This window comes from Alligator sinensis, unplaced genomic scaffold (assembly GCF_000455745.1).
Source record: "Alligator sinensis unplaced genomic scaffold, ASM45574v1 scaffold709_1, whole genome shotgun sequence".
NCBI classification, from domain to species: Eukaryota; Metazoa; Chordata; order Crocodylia; family Alligatoridae; genus Alligator; species Alligator sinensis.
In genome coordinates this window covers 488975-504448 of record NW_005842208.1, presented here as the reverse complement: position 1 = coordinate 504448, position 15474 = coordinate 488975, and the positions used below count along the sequence as shown (strand labels likewise).

At 58.1% G+C, this 15474-nt stretch overlaps 2 protein-coding genes across 6 annotated transcripts; one reads left to right on the top strand and one right to left on the bottom strand.

The window, feature by feature from the left end:
- Positions 1 to 244: 244 nt before the first annotated feature.
- On the top strand, positions 245 to 4167 carry IZUMO1 (izumo sperm-egg fusion 1). 2 transcript variants are annotated; one of them, XM_025207783.1, is made up of 5 exons: positions 245 to 1350; positions 1832 to 1852; positions 2211 to 2291; positions 2911 to 3011; positions 3106 to 4167. In XM_025207783.1, the coding sequence occupies exons 1-5, from the start codon at positions 1287 to 1289 to the stop codon at positions 3283 to 3285; spliced, it is 447 nt and encodes a 148-aa protein (XP_025063568.1). In that variant the 5' UTR covers positions 245 to 1286; the 3' UTR covers positions 3286 to 4167. The 2 variants fall into 2 exon arrangements, with proteins under 2 accessions (XP_025063568.1, XP_025063567.1); XM_025207782.1 differs by having other exon boundaries at positions 245 to 1852.
- A 152-nt stretch (positions 4168 to 4319) lies between these two features.
- MAMSTR (MEF2 activating motif and SAP domain containing transcriptional regulator) lies at positions 4320 to 13902 on the bottom strand. 4 transcript variants are annotated; one of them, XM_006026760.2, is made up of 14 exons: positions 13719 to 13902; positions 13081 to 13186; positions 12056 to 12121; positions 11654 to 11769; positions 11270 to 11345; positions 11045 to 11146; positions 10654 to 10802; positions 10244 to 10360; positions 9706 to 9962; positions 9283 to 9418; positions 8129 to 8485; positions 7628 to 7765; positions 7346 to 7400; positions 4320 to 7119 (listed from the first exon to the last, which is right to left on the bottom strand). In XM_006026760.2, exons 2-14 carry the CDS (start codon positions 13133 to 13135, stop codon positions 6638 to 6640), a joined length of 2106 nt encoding a protein of 701 aa, XP_006026822.1. In that variant the 5' UTR covers positions 13136 to 13186; positions 13719 to 13902; the 3' UTR covers positions 4320 to 6637. The 4 variants fall into 4 exon arrangements, with proteins under 4 accessions (XP_006026822.1, XP_006026824.1, XP_025063566.1 ...); XM_006026762.2 differs by having other exon boundaries at positions 11711 to 11769; XM_006026761.2 differs by having other exon boundaries at positions 6638 to 7119; positions 10654 to 10799.
- Positions 13903 to 15474: the final 1572 nt, after the last annotated feature.

Sequence of the window (15474 nt, the reverse complement as noted above, 5' to 3'; positions counted from 1 at the left end):
CGCCCAGCGTCCGTGGGGAGGCTAGGCTGGGCTGAGCGACCCTGACCCCTCTCCCCGCCCCCGCAGACGAGAAGACCCTGCACGAGGCCGCCGCCGCGTTCAGGCGGGTCATGACCCGCATCAGGGACAACGAGTTCCGAGGTGCCCGCCTGCCGCGCCGCGCCGCCCGGCCACTGTGCCCCTGGCCCGGCCGGCGGGCGGGGATCTCCGGTGCCCTCTGGCGGCCGCTCCGGGCATTCGCCGTTGCATCGCTGCTTCGTGCCAAGCCCCGGCCAGTGCTGAGCCCAGTAACCTTCAGCCCCAAACGCTCAGGGGAAGCCGTCTCGGGACTTACTCCCCTCAGAAAGCCTCCCCCTTTCCTCAGCCCCCCTGGCTGTGGCTTCGAGAGGGGTAAGCCTCTGGCTTCAAGGCCCCCTGCTATTTTTTTTCCCTGGATCCCCCAACACCTGGTAGCACCCCCACTGCCTTCCTGGCTGGGGAAGCAGAGCGGTGATGTCCCAAACAGCACAGCAGACAGCTCTTGTTTCAAGCCAGTCTTTATTGGTGGTGCCAACATTGTGTGCTACAGCTCCTGCCAGCATAGTGCTAAACAGTCACCATGCACCAACTTGCTTGCTCCCTCCGTTCTCCCTGGGACTCCTGCTTGCCTCAGCTCCTGCACCCCCAAACCTCCTTTTCTTTTCCTCAGGCATTAACAAACAACATGTAACAAAACTGTAGGAGAAAGCAAGGCTGGATGTCATCTTATAGACTCATTCAGAGAGGCATGAGTTTTTGTAGACTACACCCTGCTAGCAATAATACTTAACTTGGCAATGACACCCAAGAAATGTCAACTAACATAAGTGTCACCAGGATCCAGTCACAGGGCAGTCTCTGCTGCCAGGCCCAAACTGTTGTGTTCTTCTGTGGTGAAAAGGACATCTGGATGTCTTGCTAGGAAACTATGTCAAAAACTGCTCACACAGCCCTTCCAAAAGTCTTCCCTCCAGAGCTCCAGGCCACAACTAGGTCAATTTAGCCTCTGGTAACAGGGCAATTCTCTGTTGTTAGGTTGAGGGACCACTTTGCAGGGCAAGGCTTGGATTCTGGAGAGCGGGTGAGGGTATGACATCAATTTCCTGTTGACTCTGGACCCTAATGATGGCAGCATTGTCACTGGTCTCTGTAAGGAGAGTGGAAGGGGCTAGAGAAGGGGGTTCTTCCTCTACCCCACACCAGTATGGCAGTCTGGGGTTCAAACCTGTCTGTCACCTTCCCTAGATGAGCAGCTCTTCAATGAGGTGATGTGGGGCCTCCAGGAGGTGAGAGAAACCTTCCAGAAGATCATCAACCGCTTCCAAACATTGGGTGAGACTGGTCCGCTTCACTCCTGCCCCACAACCCCCATAGGCAGTGGAAGGCTGGGGCTAATGGGCTTAGTCCCCTCACCCACTAATTTCTTGGCAGCCAGTGACAGCAGCAGCACCCAGCACTGCTTGGCATGCAGCCAGGCCAGTGCCCCACATATGCTCAGCTCCACATGGCTCTACTGCTCCAGTGCCACTGCCATGCCCCGCTGCTGCAATGCCACACCCAGTGCCCCTGCTGCATGCTCCTCTGCCGTTTTGTACAGCACCAGCGTGCGAGCCCTGCAGGAAAGAGGGGTGGGGGTCAGATGGGAGGCATGCCCTGCCCCCCCCCCCCCACAAGCAGCACAGTAGAATTATCTTTTAAGTTTTACTTAGCCCCCACAAATAATATTTTCTCCCACTGCCTATGACAACCCCTGGCCCCTGCCCCCAGGGCAGGACCAATTTCTGTCTCTTACTCACACTTTCTTTTTTTGCAGTTTATTGCCTGAACAAATGTGGTGAGTGAAAATGCAGAGAGAGGGTGCTTGAGGCAGGGAGGGGCATGTGGGATAGATTTGCAGGAGAGGAGAGTGGGCCTAGGGGACCCTGTAGGGTCAAGACCACCATAAGGAGTAAGAGAACACCCCAGCACTGCCCCCCATGCCCAGGACCCATCCTGTTCCAGGCCACCTCCCTCTACCATGCTCTGAACCCAATCACCTGGCTCTAATTCACCAAAAAAGCCAGGATGCACTCCCTTCCCACCCCTTTCTATTCTTTGATTCTCCCAAACTCTGATCTCCTTTATCCCCCAGATCCAGTTCCTTTTCCCCTGCATGGTGCCTCCAGCTGGGCTATAAACCCCTGTCTCTACAGGTCAGCTGTTGCAGCTCCTGACTGATTGCAAGACATGTAAGACTGACATCCACACCTGCAGCAAAGATGTGCACTGTGGAGGTGAGTGCAGAGGAGCCATGGGCAGAAGAAGGGGTAGGACAGATGAGTAGAGGGGGTATCACTCATAGGCACCAGGCCAGCATAACATAGACAGTCAGAAGCCAGATCCAGGGCAGGCAGGGGGCAGGATGCCTGGTAGATGGGCCCCTAGTGCTCATTGGCGCTGACTTTGGGTTTTGCTGGTGAATGCTTGCAGACATTAAAAAAAACAAACAAACCCAAAAATGGCACTTTACTTTAAACTTGGCACGTTCCCACGCCGAGCCGTGTGCATGCCCAGAAGAGGCAGCATCTTACTTCAACCCAGCTCTTCAGTGTCTGTAAAGACTGGGCAAATTAGTAGGGCTTTTTTGGTGCTTTTATTGAATAGCTGATTAGATCAGCTTTAGCTAAAAGCACCAGAAAGCCCAGCTGAAGTGCTCAGTCTTTACAGATGCTGCAGAGCCAGGTTGGAGTAATGCACTGCCTCTTCTGTTTTTTGGGTTTTTTTACCATCTGTAAGCAAGTGGGCATGGCTATTGGGTGCTGAGCACCACTGTTTCTTTTCGGTGGGTGCTTGAGCCCCAGAGCACCCATAGAGTCAGCGCCTATACTAGTGCTGATCCCGTACGTTGGGCAGATCGGAAGCTAGAGGTGGAGGAGGATGAGGACCTAATCCTGGACTGCGCCCTGACCTGGCACCATGTCAGCTATGGCATCAAGAACTACATTTTCTACCGGGTACAGTGCTCCTCATTCCTCCCTGCAGCACCCAGCTCCCTGCCAGCCTTGCCACAGCCCCTCACCCTGATCTGCAGCTCCACTGTCTTGGCAGGTGTGGGGGCACACAGAGCAGCACATTGTGTCTGGTCCAGACCCATTCCTGGTGAGAAAGGAGGTGACGGTGAATGACTCTGGGAGCTATCGCTGTGAGATGCGTGATGCCAAGAACATGCTCTGCTCTCAGATGCAATTCCAGGTCACAGGTGAAGGGGGTCCTGACAGCTGTGATTGAACATCTGCCCCAGTACCCTCCAGAATGGAGAGAAACCCAAGCACCCTGGCTCCCAGGCCCCCTGCTCTCACCCACCAGACCCTACTGCCCCTCCTAGAACTGGGATAGACCCCAGGCATCTGAGGCAGCCACCTCAGAGATCTCCCCTCTTTGCTACAGTGACACCCCTGGGGAACAACTCAGTCCTCCCTACAGTGGCCCCCTTATGGGGGCCCCTGACAGTGCCCCCCACACCATGGGTGCCAGGCGCTTTGGCCCACTGGACTGTCTGGATTGTCATCAGTAGCAGCACTGGCCTCATTCTGCTACTCCTTGCTGGCTGGTGAGTCTGGACACCAGGGTCCCTGCCCAGGCACTGCTCCCTGCCCCCAACCTGGAGAGCCTTTGGGCATCATGCATTGGGGATGGGGCCTGGGCATCGCACTTTCTCCTGGGCATTGCAGCTTCCACCTCTCTGGAAGCAGGACCTGGTGTCTGTGGCCATACCCACTTTGCTTTCTGGGCTCCATGAGGGGGAATGGGAGGAACCCTCATTTCAGGGAGGAGGGAAGAAGTGGGGCCCCCGATTTCCCTGCCCTCTCCCCCCTGACTTGCTCCCCTCCCACTGCTCCTCATGTCCCTCCCCCATCTCATGCCTCTCCCCTTTTGCAGCTTCTGTTTCTACCACTGCCAGGAGAGGGCAGTGAAGGATGATGATGATGTGGAAAGCAGATTGTTGAGGGCATGACAGCCCCACCCCTCCCTGGAGGCTTTCAGCCCCTCAGCACCAGCACCACTCCTCTGGGCTGGCTGGGGGTTGAGGAGGAACCAGCCTGAACTGTTTTCTATGTATATAACAGAGAGACTATTATTGCCAGTGCTCACTAGTCTCAGACACCTGGGTTCTCTCCTAGCTCCAGAAAGGAGTGAGGTCTGGTGGGTTACAGCAGGGGCCTGAGAGGATTGTGAAATCGTTGTGCCCCCTTCCATGCCTTTGTTTCCCATTGCCCCCCCTCCCCTTGCTTTTCCCCCACAGAATAACTCAGTGCTGAAGTAGCCCATGCAGTGAGAAGACACTTTATTGGGTGGGACAGCAGGGTTAGGGAGGTGGGGCAGCCTAATTCCCTGCCCTGCCCTGCCCTGCCCCACAGGGCCCCCAGTATGGGGTGCAGGGGAATGGCCTCCCTGACATGATGGGGAGTGAGAGGGGTCCCCCAGCTTGATTTGGATGGAAGACTCATAAACAGCTGTTCTGGGGCCCAGTATTGACTAGCGCTCAGGAGGGGAGCCTCCCTCTGTGTGGGGAGGCTGCAGGATATGGACAAGGGCTGAGCTCTCTGACTGTGAGCTTCCCTATGAGAGTGCCCTGGCGCAGGCTGTGAGCTTCCCCCCCTGCAGGGTCCGGAATCTTCTCACTGACTATAAAAACCAATTCGGTCCAAATTTTTCAGTAACCTTTGGCTACTGGAAGCTGCTGCCAAACATACACCTCATGGCTACCCCCTCCAGATCAGCTACCTTAGGGAACTGTCGTCGTTCCCCCCTCCCCTCCCCCAACCCCTAGCACAGGACTCTGCTGCCTGGAGGTGGTCCCCAGTCTGGGGCTGTCAAGAGGGTTCCAGGTTTGCTTTTGTGAGCTTCACTACAGTAGTGCCCCAGTGCAGCTGCAAGCTTTCCCTCAACAGTGCCATGAGGGGCATGTGATCTGGCAATACACATACCACTGGAGGAGTGACTGAACATTATATGGGGCAGGGGGGCAGAGGCAGGGGGTCCTGGGAGAGATATGTGTGACTCCCTAGAAAGGGTATGGGTGGGATCACTGGGGGCAGGGCAAGTTTAACAAGGAGAGAGAGGTTCAAAGGGTGGAGTGGTTTGATTTGGTATGGGGAGTCTTGCCCACAAGAGGAAGGGGGGAACCTAGGGGCCAGTGGGAAGCTAGTTGGGAAAAGGGCATAGTGTTCAAAGGGCTAATAACAAGACAGAGGGAGTCAGGCTGCCTACAGCAGACCAAAAGATGGTAGCGTCTAACCAAAATGGCACCTGCAGCAAGCACATCCTCATCCCCATATTAGCTCAAAGAATGGTGCATCTTATCCAAGATGGCTCCTAGGGTGAGCACCTCCCTCCCCTGACAAAACTAGGTCCATGACAGTACAGCCCATCCATGATGAAGTCTAGAGCTGGCGTCTCCATATCTAATAATGTCCAAAGATGGTATGGTGCATCCAAAATGGCTTCCATTGTTAGCATCTCCTTTTTCCTGCGTAGTGCATGTCAGAGCGGGTATGGCCCAAATAAAATGGCATTTCACAGTTAGCGTCTCCTCTCCCATCCTGTTCTCATATGGAGTATTAGGTCCAATTAAATGGCTTATCCCCAGTAGGATGGCACCTGAAATTAATGTCTCGCAAACACCAATGATTGGGCACATCTAGATGGCACTGAGAGCTATAATACCTATAGTCTGATTCAGCCAACGTGGTAGCAGAGGTTGGCATCACCCAAAACAAAGGTTTAACATATTCAAAATGGCATGTGGGGTTGCAGTCACCATGAAAAGCTATTTGACCTGTCTGAGATAATGGCCAAATTTGTCATTACCCCATGCAAGGATGTATTCCATCTGAAAAAGGGCCTGGTGCTGACATTCCCCTTGAGCAGTGGTTTGTTCTATTAAAGATACCATCTGCAGTTGATGCAACTCCAAAATATGATTTGATCCATGCAAAATGGTGGCTGGAGTTGACATTACCCCAAAACAGTGGGCTGCCATCTGGATGGGGTCTGAAGTCATTGTCAGTCCCAGAACAATGCCATCCCCATTTCAATGTGGCATGTGCAGCTGGCATCATCCAAAACAATAGGATCCCCCATCTCACGTGGCTGGACTTGTCATGACACGGAACGAGGTTACTCCATCCAAAGTGGGTTTGCGAATTGATGTCACCCTGACCAATAGGTTCTCCATCCCAGATAGTAGCTGGAGTTGATATAATTCCAAAGTGGCTTTTCCCATCCAAGATAGCATCTAGTATTCAGATAAAAAATAATAGCTTCCTGCATCAAAGTTGGCAGCTGGAATTAACATAACCCTGACCAATGGGTTCCCACCATCCAAGATGGCATCTAGAGTTGGCAAGACCCAAAATAACTGGCTCAGGCATTCACGATGGTGTCCAGAATTGGCATCACTGCAACTGATGGCTTCCCCCGTCCAAGATGGTGTCTGGAATTGGTGTGACCCTGGCTAATGTCCACAGCAATGGTGGCAGGAGCAGCCCCTTCCCAGTGCAGGGAGATTGTCCCCCTGGCTGGGCCTGGCAAAAACAGCTAGGGCGAGCAAGGGGTGGGCATGGTGGTCCCGTGGTTCTTACCACTGCTCCACCATGAGGTCAATCATGTGGTTAACACTCAAGTCAGGGGAGTCAAAGAAGTCAGTGGAGAAGATGCTGGCTCTGATAGGGCTGCTGGGGCCCAGGTCTGAGGCTGAGCCAGACGTCAAGGCCTCAAGCCAATCTACAGGGTCAAAGGGTGGCCGAGGCCCGGTCCCCCGCCCAGCTTCGGGTGACGGGGGCATCTCCAGGGGCTCAGGGGAGAAGACCCCACACAGGGAGTCCTGGGACGAGGATGGGGATGATGACGAGGAGGAAGATGGAGTGAGGAAGTCATAGTGGCCGGGGAAATCCAAGATGGCAGCTGTGGGTGTGCAGGCCTCACTCCCACTGCTGCTGCAACGTGGCCGCTTGGCAGGCAATGCCTCCTGTAAGCTGGTGGGTGAGGAGGCCCGCCGTGGCGATGGGGGTGCTGGGGTGGGGGCATCTGATAGAGGGGGTGATGCCGGCAACAGGTCACCTGGAGGGACATGGACAGGGGTTAGAGAGGTCTGGGAACAAAGTGGCACAGGCCCACCCCCTTCCCACATGGCACCCCCTCTCCCTGCTCCCCGTATCACCATGTCCCCTGCCCATTTGCAGAACCCCTCACACCTCTGGAGAACAGAGCTGCCTGGCCTGCTCCCTGAGGAACAGTGTGGCCTGGAGCCCTTGGCAGGGCACTGCTGTGGGGGTCCAGATCTCACCTGCACACACCAGGGGCTCCTCGAGGATGTCCTCAATCGACTCGCTTGGCACCAGCTGCAGAGAGGGAAGCAGGTGAGAACACAAGGCCCCTGCACCTGGCATGGAGATGTGGCTGCTTCTGAGATGGGGGCATTAGGGGTGGGTTATACAGGGACCCCTGACTAGGCCCTGAGGTTTGGGGTGAAGCACACTGGCAGCTGGTCACACAGGGCCCCCTGCTGTGGTGCTGAGATGGAATCACCTCGGGTGAGGCACCTCAGGAGCCATGCCATAGACCGTACCTGGGCTCTCTGGATGGCTTCCTGCAGCTCCTCCTCTAAGGAGCGGGGTGCTGGTGGGGGTCTGGCAGGGCTGGCTGTGATCTGCAGGGGCAGCTCAGGGTCAGGGCCAATGGGCTCGCATGATGGGGGGCAGAAAACCTGGAGAGGGACATCACGAGTCATTTGGAGTCCACAGATAAGTTCCTGCTCCCTCCTAAGTCACCTTGTGAGGAGCCCCCCTCCCTTGCATGGGAGCCCAGGCCCTGCCCTCAGCCCTCTCCCTTCAGCAGACCCCACCTCCACAGTCCCCACCCCTCTGCTCCAGTGCCCCCTCAGCACACTGTGCCTGCCCCTTTTGGCTCACTCCCCACCTCCTGGCCTACACCACCCTATTGCCTTGGCACATGCCACACCCACTTGGTCCTGCCCCTTAACCCAGGCCCTGCCCCTGCCATGTGCCCCACCCACTTTGCAAATGCCCCACGCCCTAGGCTCAGTCTGCACTCTCTTGAAGCAGCTCACCACAAAGGCATCCCCAGTGGGCACCATCCCAGTCTCAGTCTCAGTACCAGCATCCCCTGGCAGGGGGCAGGGGTGGGGTGGAGATCCGGACAGGGCTGAGGGGCAGGTGCCCCGGAGGCGCTGGTGCCGCTCTAGCTCCTGGCGCAGGTCATCTGCTTGTTGCTGTTCCCGGCACAGCTCACGGCGCAGGGACTCAATGAGCCGTTGCTTTTCCTGCAGTGCCCGCTCAGCCGGGGGCACCACCGCGCCCCCCTGTGGCCCTCGCACCTGGAATGGCCGCAAGCGCTCCAGCAGTGCCGGCTTTGTGCCTGACACGGGCAGCCCCCGCTGGCGCAGCTGCTGGCGGAGCTCTGACACCTGTGGGTATCAGGGGGAAGGTGAACAGCAGGTAGTGGTGCCTCTCTGGGGGTACTGTGCATCACACTGGGGCTCTGGGATGTTGAGTGCATGCTGCAATGTTCAGGGAAGCCAGCTAGGGTGGGAGTCTTGGCCGAACCTGCGGAGACTATGTTGAGGGGAGTGGGGAATGAGGCAATTTGAAGGCGCAGAGGGGCTGGAAATGGCATTTCTTCCCCAAGGGCCTGGGCAGTGTCAGGAGCACTGGGGATGGCCATATTAGGTAGTGTGGGGCATTCATGGGAAGCCATAGGGCATTGCTGGGGAGACTGGGTTGGAGACAAAGTTCTGCTCCTGATGGGAAATGGTGGTAAGTGGGGAGTGTCAGTCCTGTCCCCAATGTGTCCCCACTTCCCCTAACCCTCCCTACTCTGCCCTGTCCTTTCCAAATCCCCATCTCTCCATCCCTAAAACTGTTCTCTTCTGCCCCACCCCTTCCATGCCCCTCACTTAAGGCTGAGCCAGCCCTTTGTTCCCCAGTAGCTTGAGGGGTATGTACTGTGTCTAGTTCCCTTTAGGGGCACCCCTTCCCATGGGGAATTCTAGCTGGGAGGTGCATGAAACCCCATCCCCTTGGTTGCTCCCCATTTTGCTAGGGGCTGAAAGTTGGGGTGCAGACCCCCTGGCCCAAGAAATTCCTTCCTGTCCCCCCAGGCTGGATGCTCCCTCTGTAAGCCCCAATTCTGGGGGGGTGTTGGGTGTCACAGCAGGGATAGGGGCATTGGAGGTGAGGCCCTTGTCTCCCACCTCCCACTCACCGTCAGGTCATCCAAGTTGGCTGGAAGCAGGTCAGACTTGGGGGGTGTGGCTGGGATGGGAGGCACTGGGACAACAGTGGGAGGCATTGTGCCTGATGGTGTGGCTGGGAAACCAACCATTTGATCTGTGGAGAGGCTGTGGGGAGAGAGGGTAGGGTTTAGGAAGAACAGGAGTGGTGGAGGGGAGCTGGTGGCTGGATTAAGGGGAGCTAGGAGTACAAGGCCAGGTTTGGGGGTCCCTGACACCCAAGGGCTGCAGGACGACATTTGTGATTTAGGACAGGTATGGGGGGTCCCAACATCCAGCAGCAAGGGATCCTAGGGGGCAGCGGTGGGAGTGGGCACCTGCTGCCCGGCACTAGGTCCAATGCAGGGGGCCATGGAGCACTGGGGTGCAGGGTTGGGGTATAGGGTGTGAGGTACCTGGTGCCCAGTGGCAGGCCCATTGTGGGGGGCCCTGGGGAGGTACTCCCCTGTCGCTGGTGCAGGACCTGGAGCTGCAACACAAGTTGCTGGTGCTGAAGCAGGCGGGCACAGGCAGTGTCCAAGGTGGGTGCCCGGGCAGGCTTGGCTGCGGGCGGCACATACTGGTGGTACTTAAGTTTCTTCACCTTAGGCCGTGGCTCCTTTGCCTTTCGCGGGCGGGTGGCCCGTGATGCCTCAGAGGGCCGGGGTGGCACCTGCAGGTAGGAAGGCAGGGTCAGACCTGATCCCAGGGGCTCCTGCTTGTGAACCAGGGGGAGGAACCAAGGCTTCTGGGCTCCTAGCCCCCTACACTAACCTGCAAGACCTCACAGCTCTCCAGATCTGAGAGAGAACTCAGGTGCCCTTGCCCTGAGCCCAACCCCAGTGAGATCCCCCCAGGTCCCCACATTCTCTGCTGCTTGAACCCCCAATCCCCAATAATGCTGCTGAAACCCCCCAGCATGCACAACAATCCCCCTCCAGTCCCATCACCCACCTTGGGAAGCGCAGAGGGATTCTGGCCCAGAGGGCTGCCCCCAGGAGTCTGGGCATCAGCCTCTGAAGCTGACACCACCGTGGGCTGCTGGAGGTCCAGGACCGAGGGCAGCTCTGGCTGCAGGGACATGGGAATGGAAGTGCCATTAAGACACAAAGCAGCATTGGACCCCAGTGTCCTACTTCCCCTTCCCTGTGCTCCAGCCCCCACCACATCTCAGAGTGAACTCAGGTGTCCAGTGCTCACCCTACAGAACCACTGCCCTCCTAGAGCTGACCCAGGAGGGACCCTGCCTATTTCATGTTAAAAACTTAGATGCAATGGTGAACACATAACACCAGAGGGCAGCAAAGACCCTAGAAAGATGGGAACCTCCCCCCTTACTCCCCATCAGCAGCCCTGCAGCTCACCTGGAAAGCTGCTCCTGTGGAAGAGGATGGGGAGGAGTTGCCTGAGGTCCTGGTGGGGGAAGGGGTGAGGCTGGGGGAAGACAAGGATGATGAGCTGCTGAAGTCTTCATCAAAGGGGAAGGCCTCTGGGGCAGCAGAGCCCGGATCTGCTGAGAGGGGGCAACAGAGCAACCCTGAAGTTTCCAAGGGACATGCTTCCCCCCTTTCAGCTAGCCAGATCCCACCTTCCCCATGCCTGGGAGTCCTGGCTCCCAGCCCCCTACACTTACCCTCCACCCCCATACCCCACTCCCCTCCCTGAGCCAGGACAGAGTCCATTGCTCCCAGCTCCCCCCAACCACCACTCTATCCCCCACGTGCCAGGGGTGGAACCCAGGTATCTGGAACTCACTGGGGCAGGGCTCAGGCTCTGGCAGGGGCAGGTCCAGTGGTGCCACACAGCGCGGGTGTTTGCCCGTCCTGTTCCTGATCTCCAGCAGGGCTCTGGGGGTGTCTGTCAGGAGAGGCATAACATGATGATGATAGGGCATCAGGGGACCCCCATCAGGGGCATCACACCTACTCCTAGTTCTCCTGTATGCTGGCTAGGGGACCCAGGCATCTGAGTGGCACCTACCTTCTCTGAAGTGACCTTTGGCAGTTCCAGTGTTGTGGGGTCTGGGCTGGCCTCGTGGCTTCAGGGTCCTGTCAGCCTGTGGGGTGAGGGGCATCAGCATAAAACAGCCCCCATAGCCCAACCAGGGGTGATGCAGGGTGTGGAGGAGGAGACTGGTGGGATGCAGGGTGGGGCTGGGAGCCAGGACTCCTGGGTTCTATGCCAGTGGTGGGAGGGGAGTGGGGTCTGGTGGTTTAGAGCAGGGAGGCTGAGCCAGGACTCCTGTTCCCATCATCCTTTTCCACTGGCTCAGTTTCCCCTCTGGGATGTGGGGAGGAGGAAGATCCCAGGAAATCTCCAGGGCTTGGGGGTCCCTTCCATGGGTGTGGTAGTACTTTTACATACTGCATTACTCAGGCTGCCCTGCAGCTGCTGTGCCCCTTCCCCTCTCTTTGCATTCACCCGGCTCTGCTCTGGGGTCCCACTCAGCTCCGTGTGATTCAGGGGGGTCTTGTCCACATCTGGGGGAAAGCCAAGAGACAAAATAGTTAGAGCCTGTCCAGACCAGGTGCTCTCACACTCTGCTGCACAGGGGACCCTGGAAGCCAAGTGGGGCTGAGAACTTGAGGAGGAGGAGGATGTGATCCTGGGGTCTTTGAGGAAAGGTAGGGTGCATGGTCCCTGGTTCCCTTGGCTGGTCCCAATCCCCTCCCTTCCCTTCCCTACCCTAGGGGCTTTGCCAGCCCTTCCCACACAATAGCTTCCCCTTGGCCCCCAGCCTAAGTACCCCCACCCCTGCCTCCTTACCTGGGCGCACGTGCTGCTCTGAGAGCTGCTCTTGGGACCGGCGATGTTGCATCCTCAGCTGCAGGACTAGGGAGAGAGGAAGGTGTGGTCAGGGGGGGCTGGAGCCCATGCACCCCCACAGGTACCTTCAGGACTCTGCCTGGGGTGGGGGTGGGGGCTGGGCATGGACATCCCTTCTATTCCTGCCCCCCCTTCCTCCCTGCAGGTGTCCCGGCTGGGCCTGGCAGCTGGGGGGTGGCAAAGAGCAGGCCAGAGCTATTTTGAGAGCTGGTAACATGACCCCCCATGGGTCACCCCTCCCCCCATACACATCCCTGTAGGGCTGCCCCTGAACCCCGCAGTGCCCTGGGTGGTGGTGCTCGGGGCTGCAGGCCCGGGCCCCCATCCCTGCCTCTGGTGGGGGAGGGGGGAGAACTGGGGAACAGCCAAAAAGTGAGTTAGGACAGGAAGTGAGGGAGAAGCCTGTGTCCCTTGGGGGTGGGTTGGACAGACAGACCAATGGATGGAATCCACCCCCCCCAACCCACACCATTAACTCCTGCAGGGCTGAGGGAAATCTCCCAGTGGGAAATGCACCCAAGCCAGGGGCAGCTGAAGGGCTGAACTGGGAGGGCCCTCAAAGACCCGGGCATCCAGGCCTCCAAGCCCACTCTGCTGAGGTGTCCAGACCTGCTACAGAGAGGCCTCAGGGATTTAGGGCATCCAAGTGGAAGCGGTAGGGTGCTACTTGACTGCAGCATGAAGACCCAGGACTCTGAGGAGTGTCTGACTCTGAACTTACTGGGATGAGGCCTCAGGGACCTGGGGGCCCAGGAGGAGGGGCTGGAGCCCAGTCTGGTTGAAACAAGGCCAGGCATAAACTGCACCGGTCTCAGGGGACAGACTACCCAGGGCCCACCTCTAAGAAACACAAGGGCTTGATTCTGCCTCTCCACCCCCTTGCCGAAGCGGTGGGGCCCTGATCCCAGGTCCTAATCCACAGCCTTGCCCGCCAGGCCCCAGGGCCTGATCCTGCCTGCACTTACCAGACCGGAACTTGCTCCGGATCAGCAGGGAGCGCTCTGAGGCCAGCAGTGTCATCTTCAGGGCTCGGGAGGTGCAAAGGGGGGACGGCCTGGCTGCTGCCCTGGGCTGGGGACCCCACCACGAGACAGAGATGTGGGGTCACCGAGGGTTCTCCGGGCAGCCTTTCCCCCCTGCCACACAGAGTGACTGACCTTGAGAGATGGACCCTGGGAGATGGGGGGGACCCCAGACTGTGGCATTTGTGGGCCCCAAGCCCCACCCCCACCTCTCACATCCACTGTCCCCTGAGAGCTGGGAGCAAACCCAAGAGTCCAGGACCAGACCTGGTGCTTTAATGCAGATCACCCACTCCTCTCCCATGCTCAGTGATTCAAGTGAGTGCCTAGAGGAGTCATTGCTGGGGGAGGCTATAGATGGAGATGGATATCAGTGAATGAGGAGGCCAGAGCCTGATCTGGGAGGGATTGATTATGGGGGAGATAGATCTATTGAGCAGCAGGACATCTGGGGGCAGGCTGGGGTGCTGGGGGTTGCTGGTGGGGGGGTCTAGGGCCACTTGCAGGGGGGGGTGCTGGGGGGGCCACCTGAAAAGGGAGGGGAAGGGGGAAGGGAAGGGGGACCTGGGTTTGCCACCCACCAGCTCTCTGTGAGGTCTTCCCGGGCCCGACTGGTCTGTGGCTGCAGGACTGTCCTGTCCCAGGCTCTGTCCGTCTATCTGGCCAGCAGTGTGCTGGGGGGTCGGCCCCCTAGATCCGTGCGCCCAGGGCAGGGAGATGGGACACGATGTCAAGGAGCGGCAGCTTGGGGGCGGGGAAGCCCCCTTGCAGAGGGGGGGGAAGGGGGCGGTGACATCACTGGGGGGGGGACACAGCAGCTGGAACCACCCCACCCCCCCTATGTGTGAGAAACGCCATCTGCACTGACACCTGACACCCAGCAGGCGCGAGGAGGAACGTGCACTGTGCACCACAGCAAGAGAGAGCCCAGGAGAGTGGCACCAGCCCTGGAGTAGCCACCAGACCCCACTCACCCCAGGGCTGGGAGAAAACCCAGGAGTCCTGGCTCTCAGGCCCCACTGCTCCAACCCACCAGACCCCACTGCTTTCCCCCAGCTAGGATACAACCCAGATATCAAGACTCCCAGTCCTTGCTTTAGGAAGTAGAGGAGCTAAGCTGTTGCATGCCCCTCTCAGGACCAAATGTTACTCTGGGGTAACAACCTACTACTGCCACCACCTGATGTAGCTTTGCCTGGTCAGAAGGTGGATCTTTCTCCACTGTTCAGAGGAACCGCAGTGGCATTTCTGCGGTGTAAGAGCAGAGCATTTGGAAACACCAGTGCCTCATGTCCCAGCTTCACAGGGAGAGAGACTCCATTGGTCTGAGCACTGCTCAGGCCCCGAAGCACTGGGATCGGAACAGGCCTGAGTGGCACTGAGGCCCAGGAGGAGCCATGCCCTGCATGCCGTGTGCCCTCTGCCCTTTGCAGAAGGCTGCAGACAGGCGCAGGGGGCGGGGCCCCACGACAGGTGGCACCTGTTCCCAGCCGTCGGGGCCAGCCCGGATTTCACTGACGCGGCGGATCATGTTCATATGTGAGTATTTAAAGCCGCCTGCTGCCTGCCCTACCCCCACCTCCGGCCTGAGAGCCCTGGATCCCCCACCCCTGCACCCCATCTCCAGCCAACTGCATAGGCACGTGATATGACAAAGGCCCAGTTGGACCATAGGCAGAGAACTGGGCAGTGGGGCTGGGGAGAGTGTGTGTGTGTGTGTGTGTGTGTGTGTGTGTGTGCGCGTGTGTGTGTGTGTGTGTGTGAGACAGAGAGTGCAAGTGAGAGAGCAGCACTGCCCCCTGCTGAGATGGTATATGAAAGCAGTGCTGCCTCCCCTGATCCAGAGCTAGTGTGCAAGAAAGCACCATGTCCTCTATTGACTCTGTGTGTGTGTGTGTGTAGTGGGCACATGTACAGCATTGCCTCCTGCATGTGGTGTATTCCAGGGAGTGCTCTTGGGTTCAGTTCCACGTGCACCCAAGCCAGAACCAGTTGCTCCCCACACCCAGTGAGTGGGGTCTGTCCCCCAGGCAGAGGTGACCCATGGCAGCCAGAGCCATGGGTGGGCATAGGCCCAGATGCTGCCTGGCAGCAGTGCCTGGGCTCCCCACTGGCCATGACCTCATCAGTCTTCCCCAGCTCCAGTTTCAAGATTAACATGTGAGGGGCTGGGCCTGACGCCATTGATAAATATAGACTGGGCACAAGGGCACAGCCTACAGCACACACACCCCCAGCACACCAGCAGGACCCAGGCGTCTGGGTTCCTGACCCTCCTCAATCTCAGCCACCAGACCCCACTCCCCTCCCAGAGCCAGATAAAATCCAGAATCCTGG

Coding starts and splice junctions, on each gene's coding strand:
- IZUMO1 (XM_025207782.1), top strand. CDS start 1,759: ATGACAACCCCTGGCCCCTGCCCCCAGGGCAGGACCAATTTCTGTCTC. Junction 1,853..2,210: donor TTATTGCCTGAACAAATGTG/GTGAGTGAAAAT, acceptor CTGTCTCTACAG/GTCAGCTGTTGCAGCTCCTG. Junction 2,292..2,910: donor CAAAGATGTGCACTGTGGAG/GTGAGTGCAGAG, acceptor TACGTTGGGCAG/ATCGGAAGCTAGAGGTGGAG.
- MAMSTR (XM_006026760.2), bottom strand. CDS start 13,135: ATGACACTGCTGGCCTCAGAGCGCTCCCTGCTGATCCGGAGCAAGTTC. Junction 9,419..9,705: donor GGCCTGCCACTGGGCACCAG/GTACCTCACACC, acceptor CTCTCCCCACAG/CCTCTCCACAGATCAAATGG. Junction 7,766..8,128: donor CCACTGGGGATGCCTTTGTG/GTGAGCTGCTTC, acceptor GTCCCTCTCCAG/GTTTTCTGCCCCCCATCATG.